Below are 14,517 nucleotides of genomic sequence, written 5' to 3'. Positions count from 1 at the left end.
CAAGCCTGTCCCACACTTGGCTTCTGTATCGCCTCTCCCCAGACGTGAATTGCAGCATCGCCTCTGCTCAACCCTGGCAGGCAACCCCGGGCATTCAACACCGCATGGGTGCTACTCTGTTGTACGGCAGAAGACAGAGCAAGCACAAACGGCTCCTCAGCTATGGAAATTATACATAAAGGTCGAGTTTTTCTTCCCTTCTGTACAGTGGAAGAAACAATTCCTCACTTCCAGCACCATTCTAGAAGAGTCTTTGCCTACTATGGCACCTGAGTTGAGAGGTGCACCTTTAGCAATGCCTTTCACCTCTTTATATTTTCAAGTTAAAATATTTTGTACCGGTCAAGCAGAATGGGAAAATTAGAGGGACTTGGGAGGAGGAGTGATTAGAAAGACAATTCAATTTAAACCTGCTTGAAAAGACAGCTAAAAAAGCTGGTTTGAAATCTCTTCTGCTTTTGGATGCGCCACAGGCACTGGCCACAGCACTGCTCATTACAGTCCCGGAGAACCTTTCCCGTCTGCGTGCTCCTTGCAACCCATCTCTCAATTCTGACCTTGAGTTTTCAAGGGTGGTTTATGGTGCGTATTACTAGGACATGCAGGCACCTCTTGTGGCTTCGCACTGTAAATACCAAGAGAACAAACTCTCTGATTTATTAATCAATTAATTAGATACAATATATTTATGGCTACGGCAGGCCCACTGTAATTCGTTTTAACAAAGTGCTAGGCTGCAGCAGAAAACAAACACACAGTGCATCAGTCCTCCTCCAAAAGGAGGATCCTCCTTCTTTCTAAGCAAAGCCAGTAACAATCATTTAACAGAATTATTAACGTTTCCGCTGAAATTTGAATTTGTAAATAGCTGGACCACTTGTTGTCTCTTTCTTCACCTTTACTTTATGAGTTTTGTCCTGGAAAAAAGAACAAGAAAAAAATATTTGCTGGCATGCAAAAAGGAAGAAGAAAAACAACAAAAAAAGCCAACCCACCCTCATAAATAAGAAAGTCCCTGTCTGGGACTGACAAGACATTAGTGAAAAATGGTTGCCTTTCATTGTTTAGGTGGGAATTGTATTTCCATCCACTCTTCCCACCTTTAGGTTGTTGGGCACAATCTATTTTGTTCACAAGCACCAGCGAGTGGTGAGTCCCACTGAGACAATTTTTTTGGTCATTGGGATTTTTAAGATCTCATAACCTACAGAAATGGTTCCTTTCCTCTGCTACTTGAAAGTATTGATTTAGTACTTGAGAGATGGCAACAGTATTTTAGAAAATTCTTGTGAGCACCACTTCAAAGGTGAGTCTTTGTCCTTGCTCACATGGTAAAACTTGGACTAGCACATATAGCCATGGTACAACTGAAATGCTTCATCTCCTCGCTTTTTCCCTACTAAAAGGATTAGTTATTTTTAGGAGTTGCCTGGAAGTGTCAGTATAAAATCAGAGTGAAGAAACACATATATACAAAACTAGATCTAATGACCTTAACAAAACAGATTCAAAGAACCAGAACTAAATCTCTCACCAAAAGATCTTTACGTGTCTGGATTTTCTGTGCAATAACAAACATGGCCTTTTCTCTTTCAATGCGCTGCTTCAGCAGGTCATACTGATTCTTCCTTTGCTGGGCTAATTTCTGGAAGAAGAAAAAGAAGCTGCTTTACGACAGAGAGCAACAAGATGCTATGGTCTGTAACCAACCTGTTCTGAGGCACTAGGACCACACAAACATTTTTTACATTTTAAAATCATATTAAATAATATTATTTAAATTCTGTGGCTGGATTCCAGAACAATTTTAACCCCTAGTATGAGAACCAAGATGTTTTCTAGTTAGGACTTAATTCCTAAATCCAAACACAAAAATCCAAACCTCTTCCAATTTGGTTTAGATGCTGTGCAACCTTGTTCAGTAAGTGGCTGGAATTTAATTTTTCTAAATCCTCTGAATTTCAATGCTGAGTGCAAGAGAATATCTAACTCCTTAACAAAAACCCAGTTTATCCAGAGGAGAAAAAAAAAAAAAAAAAAGACCAGAGACCAATTCCTGAAGTGCTTAGAAATTGCACAGAGGCCTCTCATAATGCAACTTGTTTGGTCACGTTTACCTACTAAGAACGGATGGCTTTCCCAGCACAAAAATGGTATTACTGCAGGTGTGATTTAGGTAATTAAATTAAGAAGAACAGATCCCAACATGTTTAAAGTATGACTCAGATGTTTAGAGGATAAAATTGTCGGTCTACGACTTGTCCAACTACTTTACTGACAAGCCAAACTGAGAAAGCTGGCAAGAAGAAAGGGACCACAGGGTGTTTGTTATCTGACATCTGATTTGGAAAAAAAACAAGTTACAAATTTACCAATCGGCATTTTAGACAACTTTAATTTTACCTTACACATACCAACTCAAACTTACAGGACTGCCCAATATATCTAAACTAATTAAGTGGTATTTACAGTGTTAAAGCCAAGTGTAGCTACTTCTAGGACAAAAGCACTGTGATACTAAATCATCAGAATCAAAGTTGATTGCGTAAGCAACTCATCCTGAAGAATCACAGAATACTTTAAATAGGAAAGCCAGGAATTAAGATTATAGCTGAAATGTCTCTAAGAAGGGGGGAGACAAATCCTGAACTTCAAGCCACATCAGGCTCAGAACCTAAATGAAAAATACTGCAAGATCAGAAACCCAAGAACAGATACATCTATTTTGGAATAAGTTTCTTCACATCCCTATTCAGGGGTGCAAGGGTTTTTGGGGAGCTTTGAAGTGAGACTTAACAGTGGATGCTGCAAAAATCACACTTAAAACACATAAAATCTAATGAAAAGATAGTCACATAGGTGTACGTTGTGTAACAGAGGAGAAATACATGAATTTTGCCAAGGAAACTGCCTAATCAGATCTATAACATTCTGTTCCAGCCTATATGTCACAACTCTCTTATTTATAAACCACAGCGGACTGGGATTCTCTCTCGGTCAGTCCAGGGGAAGATTTCACTGTAGGCTCCAGGCACTTGATAATTAAGTGACATTCACTACAGCCTTATATCACCAATAAAAGTTTTAAGACAACAGAAGAACTTTGTTCTCCACAACCGTCCAACAAATCCTTTCTAGTGCTTATTATATGAAATGTGTAAACCATTAAGAAAACTGTAAGACAAATAGCGGGAGTACCTTTAAGTGGGCAGGATCAGTAGCTCCCTTCAGCGTTTCTTTCTGCAATGTTGCAATGGTCGGTCGGTTGTACACTCTATCTACGAGCTCTGGAACGGTATCCAGATGAGTTGCAATATCAAACTCCTGAACTATAAATAAAAAGAAATTTAGTAATTAACTCACATGGACTTCTTTGACTAATGCTCAGCAAACCTTCCAAACATGTAGCTTAAGTACAACCAGCAACGGAAGCCCCAGCAACATAGCTCCTGCAGAACTGAGGTCTTACCTAGTAACCAAAAGAGATTTCTAGAGCACCTGAATTATTATTCCTGGGGGAAAAAAATACCTTTTTTTTTATGACAGTGGCATAAAGAAAGCACGATGCTATTTTAAACAGCATACAAAAAAGCATCACAGAACAAGTTTTCTGATAAAGCCTATTTAAATCTTACCTTCTTTTTTGGTATCAAAAAAGAACACATGCTGGTTGGGGTTCTTCCCCTCGGCATCCAGGAGATGGAGCTCTGACTTCAGCCGCTCGATTTTCTGCCGGGAAAAAAAATTACAGTTTTGCCACACAAGGTAAATAACTCCATGAAGTCAATTCCAGTTTGTTTCTCAAATGTACAAGCATCTGAACTCTTCCTTCTTTTTTAATCTTTGAAAATACATCTAGTGTATATTTATGTCACGTCTTCATAACCTTTTTGAGTAGAGGTTAACAGTAATTTCTGGTATTTCCCAGCCAAATACATAGAGATCAATTTTCAAAACAGTAAGTATCAATATGGCAGACAAAGTAGGAACGATTACCATGAAATCACAAGCAAAAGCATGAAGGAAAATTCAAGGCTGACTTTATAATTTTTCACCTGTGGTGATGGTGTGTGAATCAACATCAGAGCATGAAACATTTTCATAAATGGGTCACATTTCTGTTGACTGACTGCCTGCCATACCCAAACAACCCACTGCAGTAGCAGTACTCCTCAATTCTTAATAAATATGAGAAGCAACACTATGTGTTTATAATGTCTGAAATTTACATAAGAAATTGCCATGTTTTATAATAATGCACAGTAGTTTTTATTATTCAGTATACCTTTAGGTTCTGTATACAGAGCTCCACTGACATTTCCGTCTGTCACTTCCACTATCACACAAATCAGATTTCACTAAACATAAAGCACAACAGACAACAACAACAAAACCCCACACTAAAAAGCACAATTCTGAGCAAACCGGAAAACACTAAAAAAGTGAAGTATTACCTTGGCTTCTGCCACTCTTTTCATTTCCACATATTTAATATCCTGCGTCCTCATCAATTTCACCTGTTCAGGGGTCACTTCATCCTTTGGCTGCTTTATTTTATGAACTCCATCCTAAAACCAGATGGAACATAGCACTTGCAGACAGATACCATTCCAGCTATAGTGTACTACGGGTCCTAATAATAAAAGCAAAAGAACCTTTTTGCCCTTTGTCCCTCATTTTCTTCAAAGCCTTCCACTGGCACCAAACCAAGCCTACTAATTTATTTACTGATTTATAAATTAAAACTAAAACAAGGTAAAAAGAAATTATGTTGCTTACAAGTAACAGAGTGCAACCCTGCTTGAAGGCAATTTACTTTCTCACCTGGAGCTCTGTACGTATCATTTTAAAATAGAACTCATCAGGATTCTTGTCCAGAGCTTTCTTCTGAAGTGCTCTGAGGGCATTCTGCTTCTTGTGATAGTCACTGCGGGTGAAAAAAAGAATAAAACCAAAGTTGTTCAGCAGTTTCTCCACATTCACGCTCCCCAACAAGATGCTGAGTCCTTAAAAGTGATGCTCTGAGCCTTGAGACCTCACACAAGACTCCACATATAGAGCTGGCCACCCGAATTACTTTAGCTTTAGTTTATCCTTTAACAAAGCTGGAAACAAATAGTGTCCAACAGTAAGGGTCAGAGGAGTAAAGGAAACATGTTCACCCATTCTGCAAAGCTTAGACAGCTGCTCAGGACTCCCTAGATCTTCTACAAAGTCAGCCGTTAAAGATGGAAGATAATGCTTCTAAGTCCTGGATTGATCATAATAACAACGATTTTGTGAGGCCTTGGTCCTACACGTCGCCCTCCCCCGCCTCAGGCACAGGGATACGGAACGGTCCGCACAGCAGCCTGGCAGGTGGGATCGGACACAGCGGTTCCGGTGCGCTGGAGAGCGCAGGCTCCTCACGCCGCCTCTGCAGTGCGCGGCATCTCGGCGCAGGCACCGCTGCGGCCACAGGCAACGCGCTGGAGCCCAGTAACACTCGTGAGCGCCGCCGGGCCGAGCCCCCGACCCCGACCCCGGCGCTGAGGCCGCACGTCGCGCCCAGCCCGGGCCATCCCCCCGCTTCGCAGCGGCCCGACTCACTCAGCGCGGAGCCTGTAGTCCTTCTTCTTTTCTAGCAGGCCCAGCTTCCTCCGGGCGGCGGGCTAGGAGGGAAGGTATAGACAGCATAGGCGGCCGCCGCGGCCCGCACCAGAACGGCCCGGCCCGGAGCAGCCCGGCTGAGGCGGGGGAGGCGGCGCGGCCCAGCGCACTGACCTGTGCCCGCTCGCGGTGCGGGCGCTGCCCCGACTTGGCGGCTTTCCTGAAGGCGGACGACATGGCGGCGGCGGGAGCAGTAGCCTCCGCTCGCCTCACTCAGGCCTCCCCACCGCCGCAGTGCCCCGGTGCGGCCTAGTCCCGCGCAGCCCGCTGCCGCCGCCACGCCGTAGAACACCGGGCGCTGGGCGGTGGCAGGAAGGGGCGTGGCCTCGTAGGTGAAGGGTCGCGCTATGCTTGCCGGGAAGTGGCGCCATCTCCATGGCGACGGCGGGGCCCGGTGCCTCAGCGCTGCCCCTGCCCGGCCGGGCCCCGCGGCGGGAGGCCGAGCGCGGCCCCGTCAGCTGCTGCGCGGGTGGGAGCCTGGGCCCGCCCCGACCGCCTCCGGGCCGGGGGCGTCTCTGCCGGTGTGCGGCCTTGAGAGCCCGGCCGGAGCGCGGGCACCCGCGCCCTTTCCGGTGCCGCTCGGCGGCAGGGCCCGCTCGGGAGACTCGGCCCCGGTGGGAGGGGAGTCTGGCGACTGCGGGTGGCCTGAGTCCCGGAGCGGAGCCCCGCCGCTGCTGGGTCCCCCGGGCTCCGGCTCGCCCTGCGCGGCCCCTGTCCGCGCCCTGCCGGGGTGCGCAGGCCGGGCTCCGAGCGGCAGCCTCGGTGACCGGCGCGGGGAGGCGGCCGGGCACGCCCAGCCCCACGCGTGTTTGAGCCGCGGGGCGCGCTGCGAGCGCAGGGCGGCGCGGCGAGGGAGCGGCGGCTCCAGGAGGGGGAGCCGCAGGGCCGGCGGTGGGGAGCGCTCCGCGGGGCCGCCTAGTGTCCAGCACCCGCAGCCCGAGCTGGGACTGCCCCGTGGGGCGGGAGCCGGCGTGTCTCTCCGCTGCCCCTGCCGGGCCCGCGGCCGGCGGCTCTCCCGCAGCCCGCCGCAGCCCTCCCGCCACAGCCCCACGCCTGCCCAGCTGAGTAGCGGGGAAGCGCGGGGCGGGCTCTGGGGTGGGCCGCTCTGAAGCGAACGGGGAGGCGAAGGACCGGTGCTGGGCCGGCTGTCTCGGGAGGGCGGCACCGGGGAGCATCCCGCGGGGACCGGGGCCGCGCCGCCCCGCTGCTGCAGCGTCTGCGCGCTCCCACCGCCGGCGCGGCCCCCTCCTGGCTCCGGCGGCGGGTGCTTGTGCGGGGCGGGTACAGGGCGGCCGAGCCCGCCGCCCCCGGAGCGGCCCGGCCCAGCCCGCCGCGCCTGAGCTCCGCCCCGGGCCGGGCTCCTCGCCGTGGGGCTGGGGAGCCGCGCCGAGCCTGGCCAGCGCCGGGCGAGCAGCGAGTGGGGGCGCGCCCCGGGACACCGACCAGGTGGGTCGGGCCGGGCCGGGCGGCGGGAGGCGGCGGGGGCCGGGGCCGGTGGTGGGAGCTGCCGCCCGCCTTGGCCCCGGGGTGCGGGGGGCTGGGGGAAGGCGCCTCGGTGGCGGCCGTCCCCGGCACTGGCGGGGGACGGGGCATCCCCGGGGACCCCGGCCGGGTTTGCTGTGTCGTTACCCGGGATGTCGCTCTCCCGGAGAGCCCCGCTCTGGTGTGTGCCGCCGAGCGCGGCTCGCTCGCTTCCTAAACAAAAACGAACAAAAACCTTTCGGCCTCGTCTCTTTCCCAGACCGCGAAGTTGCAATGTTTAACCTGTGTTTTATTAAGAAAGCTCTGAAACTTTATCCAGCCAATAAACCCTGAACTAAACTTAAACCAAATGCCCAAACGTAGTACAGGGAATTTTTCAACACATCCTAAACGGTTGCTATGTTTCCAGAGAATCGCCGGGTAGCTATGGGGGAAGACTGCTCGCAGCCTTGCTTTTTTTGTGTGTGTGTGCTAAACAAAGACTCAAGTCACAGTTTGAATTTTGCTATTAAAAAACAGCTCAGCATCTTTTCAAAGTGTTTTTTTACTAGACACGGGTTTGTTTCCGTTTTTTACATTTTCTTACGGGTAATGTTTTCTTTTTTGGTTTCCAGTTTTGTCAGTATTTTGTACTTGTGGTTACATTAATCGCTTTGACTCTTTCATGAGAATTCATGGAAATGTGGATGTACTTTATAGTTAGCTTGGGTGAAGACGTTAGTAGGAATTACCTTCCACTGACTCAAAGCTGAAATGGATGGTGTACGGCAGTGGTTACTTACTTTCACGGTGCAGGCTTTGTGGTCTCTATGCTTAGATTTTAATTTAATACATTCGCTGTTCCTCAGTTTTGAAAACCATAAAGAAACCTTTCCACAGTGGAGAGCCTGTGGCAGGAGCACAGGGAAGGCTGGCCAGGACCAAGCCAAGGGTCTGATGGATGCAGTGTCCTGCTGGTGAATGCCTGGGAAAGGCTGTGGGCACGTTTCTTTCACTTTTCTGACTTCTCAACCAAGCATTAGAAATCTGTGGCTCTTTTGGCTGCTATGAATGTGTGATTGTCAAATATTCCTTTACTGTTAATTTTGAGAAGCGTTTTCTTGGGTATTTCCTTAGGAGACTCTTGTATTTAAGTATCTTCCATAAGTAATATTTTTCTGGTGTTCAAAGGTGTGGAAGCTGTCTTGTTTCCCTAATTAGCTTTGTCAAAATGTGGTTTAACTTCCTGAGAGACAGGCCGTCGGCAGGACAGCAGGAAAGAAGTCTGTCATTTCTCCTGTCTTATTTTTGTGCTGTGTTCTTTCCTTTTCCTAGGATGGAGACTGTATGGGTTCTCTTGCGTCTCTTGCTGGCTGCTTCCTTAGAGGCAATAGTTGCGTTAGTGTAATTCTTACCCAGCGAGGTCTGTAATTTTGTATACTTTAAAGATTGGTTGCATGGCATAGGAGACAAAAATACAGGCAATATAGTTAGTTGCGGGCACTAATTATAGTGGATGCTCTACAGCAAAAAGTATGTTTTGGAATAAGAACTTAAACCTGCACATAGGGAGTGGTGGGAACACACTGAAGGCGGCAGGGTGTTGTTTGGAAATATCCAGAATTCCCTAGCAGAAAGCCCTGTGAACAGTTGCATGGTCCCAACTTCTGGAGCACCACTGTCTCTCCATGTTGGATGTTTTTGAGGCCCCTGTTGGGGGAAAATCTGTCCATCTCCCCTGGCTGCAGAACAGCATCCAGTGAGCGGTGACTGTTGTGCTGAAGCTGAGGCTGGTTCCTTGGTGTGGGGAGGTGGGTAGGACGCTGCCGTTCCCTCTGCAGGACTTGCAGCCATCTGCGGCATGTCTGCTGTCAGCTCGGCTTCCTGTTTACACTGCAGTTCGTTTCAGAGCAGACTTTGGAACAGCTGTGCTTTTCGAGGACACCACCAGCCGCGGGTGGCTCAGCTCCCCGAGATCATCGTGGGGAAGAAAGGCAGGAGCCTCCTTCCTGGCCCGTGTTATTGTGGTCACCCTCATGACACGCACTGGTTATTTTCTGTGGAGCACCAGCCTCGTGTGGCTATAGCTGGTGGTGTTCGCTGGTCAGTAGATTCCTGAGGGGTGTAAGCTCAGTGACGTTCTTCTAGGTTTTGGACCTAGCAGCTTTAAGACAGAGGTGAACCCTTGACTGATGGAGCCAGGAAGAGCTCTGCCGGCAGGTTACTGAAATTCCCAGTCCACCAACTCTGGAAGCACTTGGTTCTGTTCACAGCCACGACTCGCTCGCTCTGTGAGGTTAGTCGCTTTCTTCAGGGTTCTTAATTGTGCTGAGCTGATGCTGTTACATGGCCTGCTGTTTTTTTAAGTGCCAGCAGGAAAATAGAATAAACTGGTAACTCGTAGTGCTCAAGTGACTCCCACCCCCTCTCCCTGGAAGAGGACTTTTATGGTAATCACAGCACTGATGCACAAGATTTTCATGGTAGCCTGCTGAGGTCCTCATTCATGCCTGTGGAGTTTTTGCTGTCCTTCACTTGCATGAGGTCATGCTTGAAGAGCCCTAATTGCAGCAGTAGCCTGGGGATGGAGACATGAGTGTAAACCTTTCTGCTTCTGCCTCACCTTTTGTGTGAGAAAGTTTCCATAGACAAAGAAGGTGTTTATGGAAAACTGAGGGCTGGCTGGTCTGAATAAAAGCCAAGCTTCTTAACTGGTCAGACAACTTTGTAATTTCTTTTAACTGCTCAAGTAAGGAAAAAGTTTCTCCTCTGGTGGTCAGTATTCAGTATCCCTGGTCGACATCTGCTGTTCTTGGGTTGCTTGTGCCCACCGTGGAGCGCCCAGCTTGGTCCGGCAGGAAGGTTGGTGCAAATGACGTTTGCAGTTTTGCTCAGCATTCGTCTCCAGAGCACAAGCTGCTACACCTCCTTCCTCAGGGGGCTTTGACTATTTCTGTGAAATAGGTGCAATTTCAATCGCCAGAGTGGAAAAATTCAGAGAGAACCTGAAAATGTTTTGCCTGGTGATGTCATGAAAACCAGTGTAAATGATGGGGGTTTGCTTTTGTTTTTTTAAAGACAGCTATAACAATAGACACCACTTGCATCTAGGAAAAGGAAAAGACCAGTTGTTAGGGGGCAGAGAAACCAGTGTTATTTGATCTTCAGATTACCACCAAGAGTTTAGGATCACTTTTAAAGGATAGGACATCCAAGTATGAGGGCTCAGTTTGCAAGCAGAGAGGTTCAGCTGCACATGCTTTGTTGGTTTCAATGGGACTGGGGTCCCACAGCCGGCCCTAACGGCTCTGATTGCTCCCTACGAAGCTGCTGCAGCATTTTCCATTCTGCAGTCATTGCGCAGCGAGGAGGTGGCATTTCCCATGAAAGCGGTTGTGTTGTTCCAAGGATTTGTCCATTAAGAAGTGGTGGGTCTTTAGCTGCAGTTGGAAAGACAAATGCTTCGTTCTGCGGAGATGTAGTTGCTGAGAAAAGTCCTTGCTCTTTGTTTCTTCTCTTCCTTCTGTTTTGCACTGGTTTTGCCAGGTGTAAAATACAATTGTCAGCAGTTTACAGGGAGGAGGGGTGTCAGTTTTCCTGTTGAAGAAAATATCAAGGGTCTGATTGTGAAAGGAAAGGGGAAATGGAAGAATGCCACATGGCTTCCACCTTCCTGTATTTCATCCTAGCAGAATTGCCTCTGCTGAGTGACTCACTTTGTGTCTGTTGATATTTGCTAAATGGAGAACAGTTTTAACAAATGGTTCTGTCCTTACTCAACAGGAGCCCACTGAGAGGATAATATTACTCTGGGAGGAATCGGAAAGACAGGTCCGTTAGAGCAAAGTTAATAGTTAATCAAGAGTTATTTAGAAATGTCTCAACACAGAATCCAAATAGCAATGGAATGAAAATGCTGAAATTTATGTTTTTGTTCTCAGTGCAGTCTCACTTTGGCTTTATTTGGCCTGTGGTCATCTGACAACATTAACTTGTATAATTTTTTTATTTGCCTCTGAATATATTACTGTAGAATGTCCTAGGCTTGCAAGCTGCATAGTTCTTTTATGTAAAGTATTTTGAACTTTTCAAATAGGAAATTTTTTTTTTCCTTAAAATCAGCACCATGGATAAATATTAACTCCAGACCCTTTTGATTGTTGTCATCGCTGGATGAAAGTTTGTTGATGCTTATGCCCAACCTGCCCAGTGCCAGTTCAGGAGTATAAATTATCTTCCAGCACCAACCTGGCAGCTGGTGCCAAGGACGTAATCCTAACTGCTTCCTAATTTAGCTTTGAACATCTGAGCTGTAAGCCAGAGGAATGTGCTGTATCTAACCTGGAGCTGTTAGCAGCCTCAAATGTCATAAATTCAGTGAGCGGAGAAGCCAGTGTGCAGGTGACCGGACAGCTGGAGCTGTTTTCTCTACACACAAGGGGGAAAGGGACCTCTGAATAGCTCAAGGAAATGCTCGGTGTTGTTGGAACGGCCGCAGATCTGCTTCCCTAGTGCTTCCTTCAGCACATGTTACACTTGACCCTGCCAGTACTAAGCGCCAATAGGAGTCAAGACATTGTCCCCAGTGGCAGATTAAACTGCTCGGCCATTGTTGGGAGTCCAAGATTTTCCTCTCTCGCCCTGTTTAAATGACTGCTTGGATGTGCAGCCAAAGTAAACATGAGCTAATAAAAAAAATGTAGAGATAACAGATACAGAGTAGCTGTTGTGGACTAAACAGACATGCTGTAGCACAAAGATGTGTGACTTCTGCTTGCATCTTTGCTTTAGTTTTGAAGCTCTGTTACCTGAAAAAGAGGTGGTAGCAGTCAACTATAACTTCCTTTCTGTTGGGATAGGGGAGCTGTATTTATGTGTATCCTTTGAATAAGAAAGGCATCTGTTAGGCTGCTGAGGACCTCGTGCCTGCCTTGCAAGGTACAGTGCGCAAACCCCAGCCTAGCACTTCCTCACTTGAGAGCTGCAAGTGCCACAGCAGCCCATGCAGCTTCAAAATACTTTCCTGTAGTTCCCCACATTCTGTTTCCTTGTTGGCAATTAATGCATTTTCAATTGACTTTTTCATTGACTCAGTACGCAGCCTGTGGAGGCCACTGCTGTAAGATAACATTGAGATCAGTAGTCTGCATGGGGCTTGTAAGGAGGTGAGAGATCTACATGGCTACCAGGAGTGCCTAAACTTAGGGTGAAGGAAAGAATGAGACTGGGAAGGAATCAAAAATGTTTCCATGTGTGAAGCCACTGTGGAGTGCTGGGGGATGGACTGTCCCTGTGATGCAGTGCTGTTGAGTCCTGTGTTCCCTTATAAAAGGTGCTGAAGTGAATAGCTGGAGAGGTACAGCAACTGCTTGGATAGAACTGTTTTAAGTGCTTGTATGCTGCTAGCATATGTAATTGCTGTGTGTCTGAAGATGGCTGACCTGCTGTAGTCCTTTTGCAGTGGCTTTCTTTGCTTCCCTCTCCCTGCGGCCTGGGGTGGCAAGCCTTGGCTCCGTGGGATAGTGTGGTCTTGCTCTCTGTCCTCCAGCCTCTTCTGTAGCATATGTAGAATGGTAAGCAGCAATCAAAAGGTTATAGAGAAACTAAGGGCTGAGAGCGTGATAGGACATTAAAGGATTAAAGGCTGCTGGGCAATAATTACCATAAACGATGCAGACAAGTCCAGATCTAGGAACAGTTTTTTCTCTTTCATCCCAAGCCAGTCATGGCTCATGCTGACAGCACACCTGGAAATGAGGTAACTGAATACTCTGCCCACATTGTTCAGATTTGCCAGGGCTTGGGCACAGACGTAGCATGTGTTTTCTCTGCTCCTGGGCAACCTTTGTTCTCCTTCAGCCAGAAAGTCTTACTGATGAAATGAGACAAGACAGGGTGCACTTCTTCTTTTCTCGCTCCTGAGACACCTGCGGTGTAACTTTCCTGAGAAATACCCTTTCCAGATGTGGAGATCTTGCTGCTATTGAAGTATGAGGCGGAAATACTTCCAGCACTGCCTGAACATGTTATTTAGGTCAATTGCAAGGAAGATGGCAACATGAATCAGAAAAGGAGTTGGAAGAGGAGGAAAGTCATTAGACAGCATCTTGATATTCCCTGCCAATGCAGGACTTTTCTCTGCCAGCACAGAAGCACATTTATTGCCTTCTGTGCACTCTGTACACTCCTGTAACTACGAGTAGCTGGACTGGAAATGAAAGAGGGCTGCAAACAAAAGCCTTGCCTTTATCATTCTGCATCAGTGTACCTGTTTCCTGGTGTATTAACTACTCTCTGAAACAGAGGGATAGAGCAAGGTCTCCTCCTCACCCCTCTGGAAAACAAGATCCATCAGAATAATTGCTCTGACTGCATCCATTTTGGGTGAATGAGTCTCCAAAAGATGCTTTTGTGGAGGCACAGTCATCGCATTTTTGTGGCAGCTGCTGGCTTGGTGGAGCGCTGCCCGAAATAGCTGGGATGGTTTTCCCACCAGGTAGCGGTGCGCTGTGCTAGGTGCGCGGGGCAGCACCGAGGAGCAGCACCGAGGGGCGGTAGGGCTGCAGGGGGGAAGCAGAGCCCAGAGCCTGAGTGCGCTGGGCCGGGCGTTGGGCTGAAGAAGGGATGTCAGCGGTGGTGGGAAACCTAAAAAGGTCCCGTTGGGCAGGGCTCTGCCAAGCACTCTGTTTCCCTTCCCAGAGGAAGCAGCCTTAATTTACCCCTTGCTCTGTAGAGACCTGTAGGCTAAAACAAATTATTCTTACGCAGTAGAAAACATTGGGACCAGCTTTAACTTATGAAGCAATTTGCCAGCTTTTAGCCTCAGGGTCCCTAGTCCCTGAGGGCTTTCCAGCGTAATGACTTGGGTTGGTTTCCCAGAAAGATTCTCTTGGATATGAGCTGTTGGCAATACTCTGGCTCGTTACTGGCCATTTTATTTTTCCAAGAGCCAGCTCTTGTTAGCTTCGTTCTCACAGTATTGTTTTCTTTCTAGAAGTTTTTGCTGGCTCTCCTAAACTATCACATGGGAATTGCTTACTAGCTTAGATTTATTTTTTTTTTGTTTTGACCCAAAGCTGCGCTTTGCTCCCCTCTGTAACACTGCCAATATAATTTCCAGTCTCTTTTAAGCGTATGTTTTGCAATAATATCTAAACTGTTGGCTCCAAGTAACTGCCTTACAGAGAGATTAGTATCTTTTAACAAGGAACTGAGAAGCAAATAGTGAGAACAAAAGCAGTATCTTGAGACCCTGTAAGACTATCCTGACCTTTCCCAAAGGCCTTGGCCTAGACTTCAGCATTTAACTAGCAGATGGCAGAGATCAGGGTGGACTTTAGCTTGCATAGTCCTCTGCCCAGTCACTCTGTTTGCTGGAAATGTGCTCTGCACATTGTTGCCATCTGG

General features: G+C 47.8%; 2 protein-coding genes across 5 annotated transcripts in view; one reads left to right on the top strand and one right to left on the bottom strand.

Annotated features, from left to right (window-relative positions):
- Positions 1-626: 626 nt before the first annotated feature.
- UTP11 (UTP11 small subunit processome component) lies at positions 627-5,975 on the bottom strand. Its single transcript, XM_055799471.1, has 8 exons — positions 5,764-5,975; positions 5,590-5,651; positions 4,825-4,927; positions 4,455-4,568; positions 3,636-3,729; positions 3,199-3,329; positions 1,535-1,645; positions 627-917 (listed from the first exon to the last, which is right to left on the bottom strand). Exons 1-8 carry the CDS (start codon positions 5,824-5,826, stop codon positions 834-836), a joined length of 762 nt encoding a protein of 253 aa, XP_055655446.1. The 5' UTR covers positions 5,827-5,975; the 3' UTR covers positions 627-833.
- A 576-nt stretch (positions 5,976-6,551) lies between these two features.
- Positions 6,552-14,517, top strand: part of FHL3 (four and a half LIM domains 3) — a 30,962-nt gene continuing 22,996 nt past the window's right edge. The window contains exon 1 of one of the 4 annotated variants that reach the window (XM_055799470.1): positions 6,552-6,709. The gene's annotated coding sequence lies outside the window, so the exon portion shown is untranslated. Of the gene's footprint in view, positions 6,710-6,760; positions 7,096-9,251; positions 9,407-14,517 lie in introns of those variants that run through there. The other 3 variants (XM_055799468.1, XM_055799467.1, XM_027783011.2) reach the window with 3 other exon arrangements.

The sequence above is a fragment of the Falco peregrinus genome, chromosome 3, assembly GCF_023634155.1.
Source record: "Falco peregrinus isolate bFalPer1 chromosome 3, bFalPer1.pri, whole genome shotgun sequence".
In the NCBI taxonomy this organism is placed as follows: Eukaryota; Metazoa; Chordata; class Aves; order Falconiformes; family Falconidae; genus Falco; species Falco peregrinus.
This window is presented reverse-complemented; position numbering and strand designations above follow the sequence as displayed.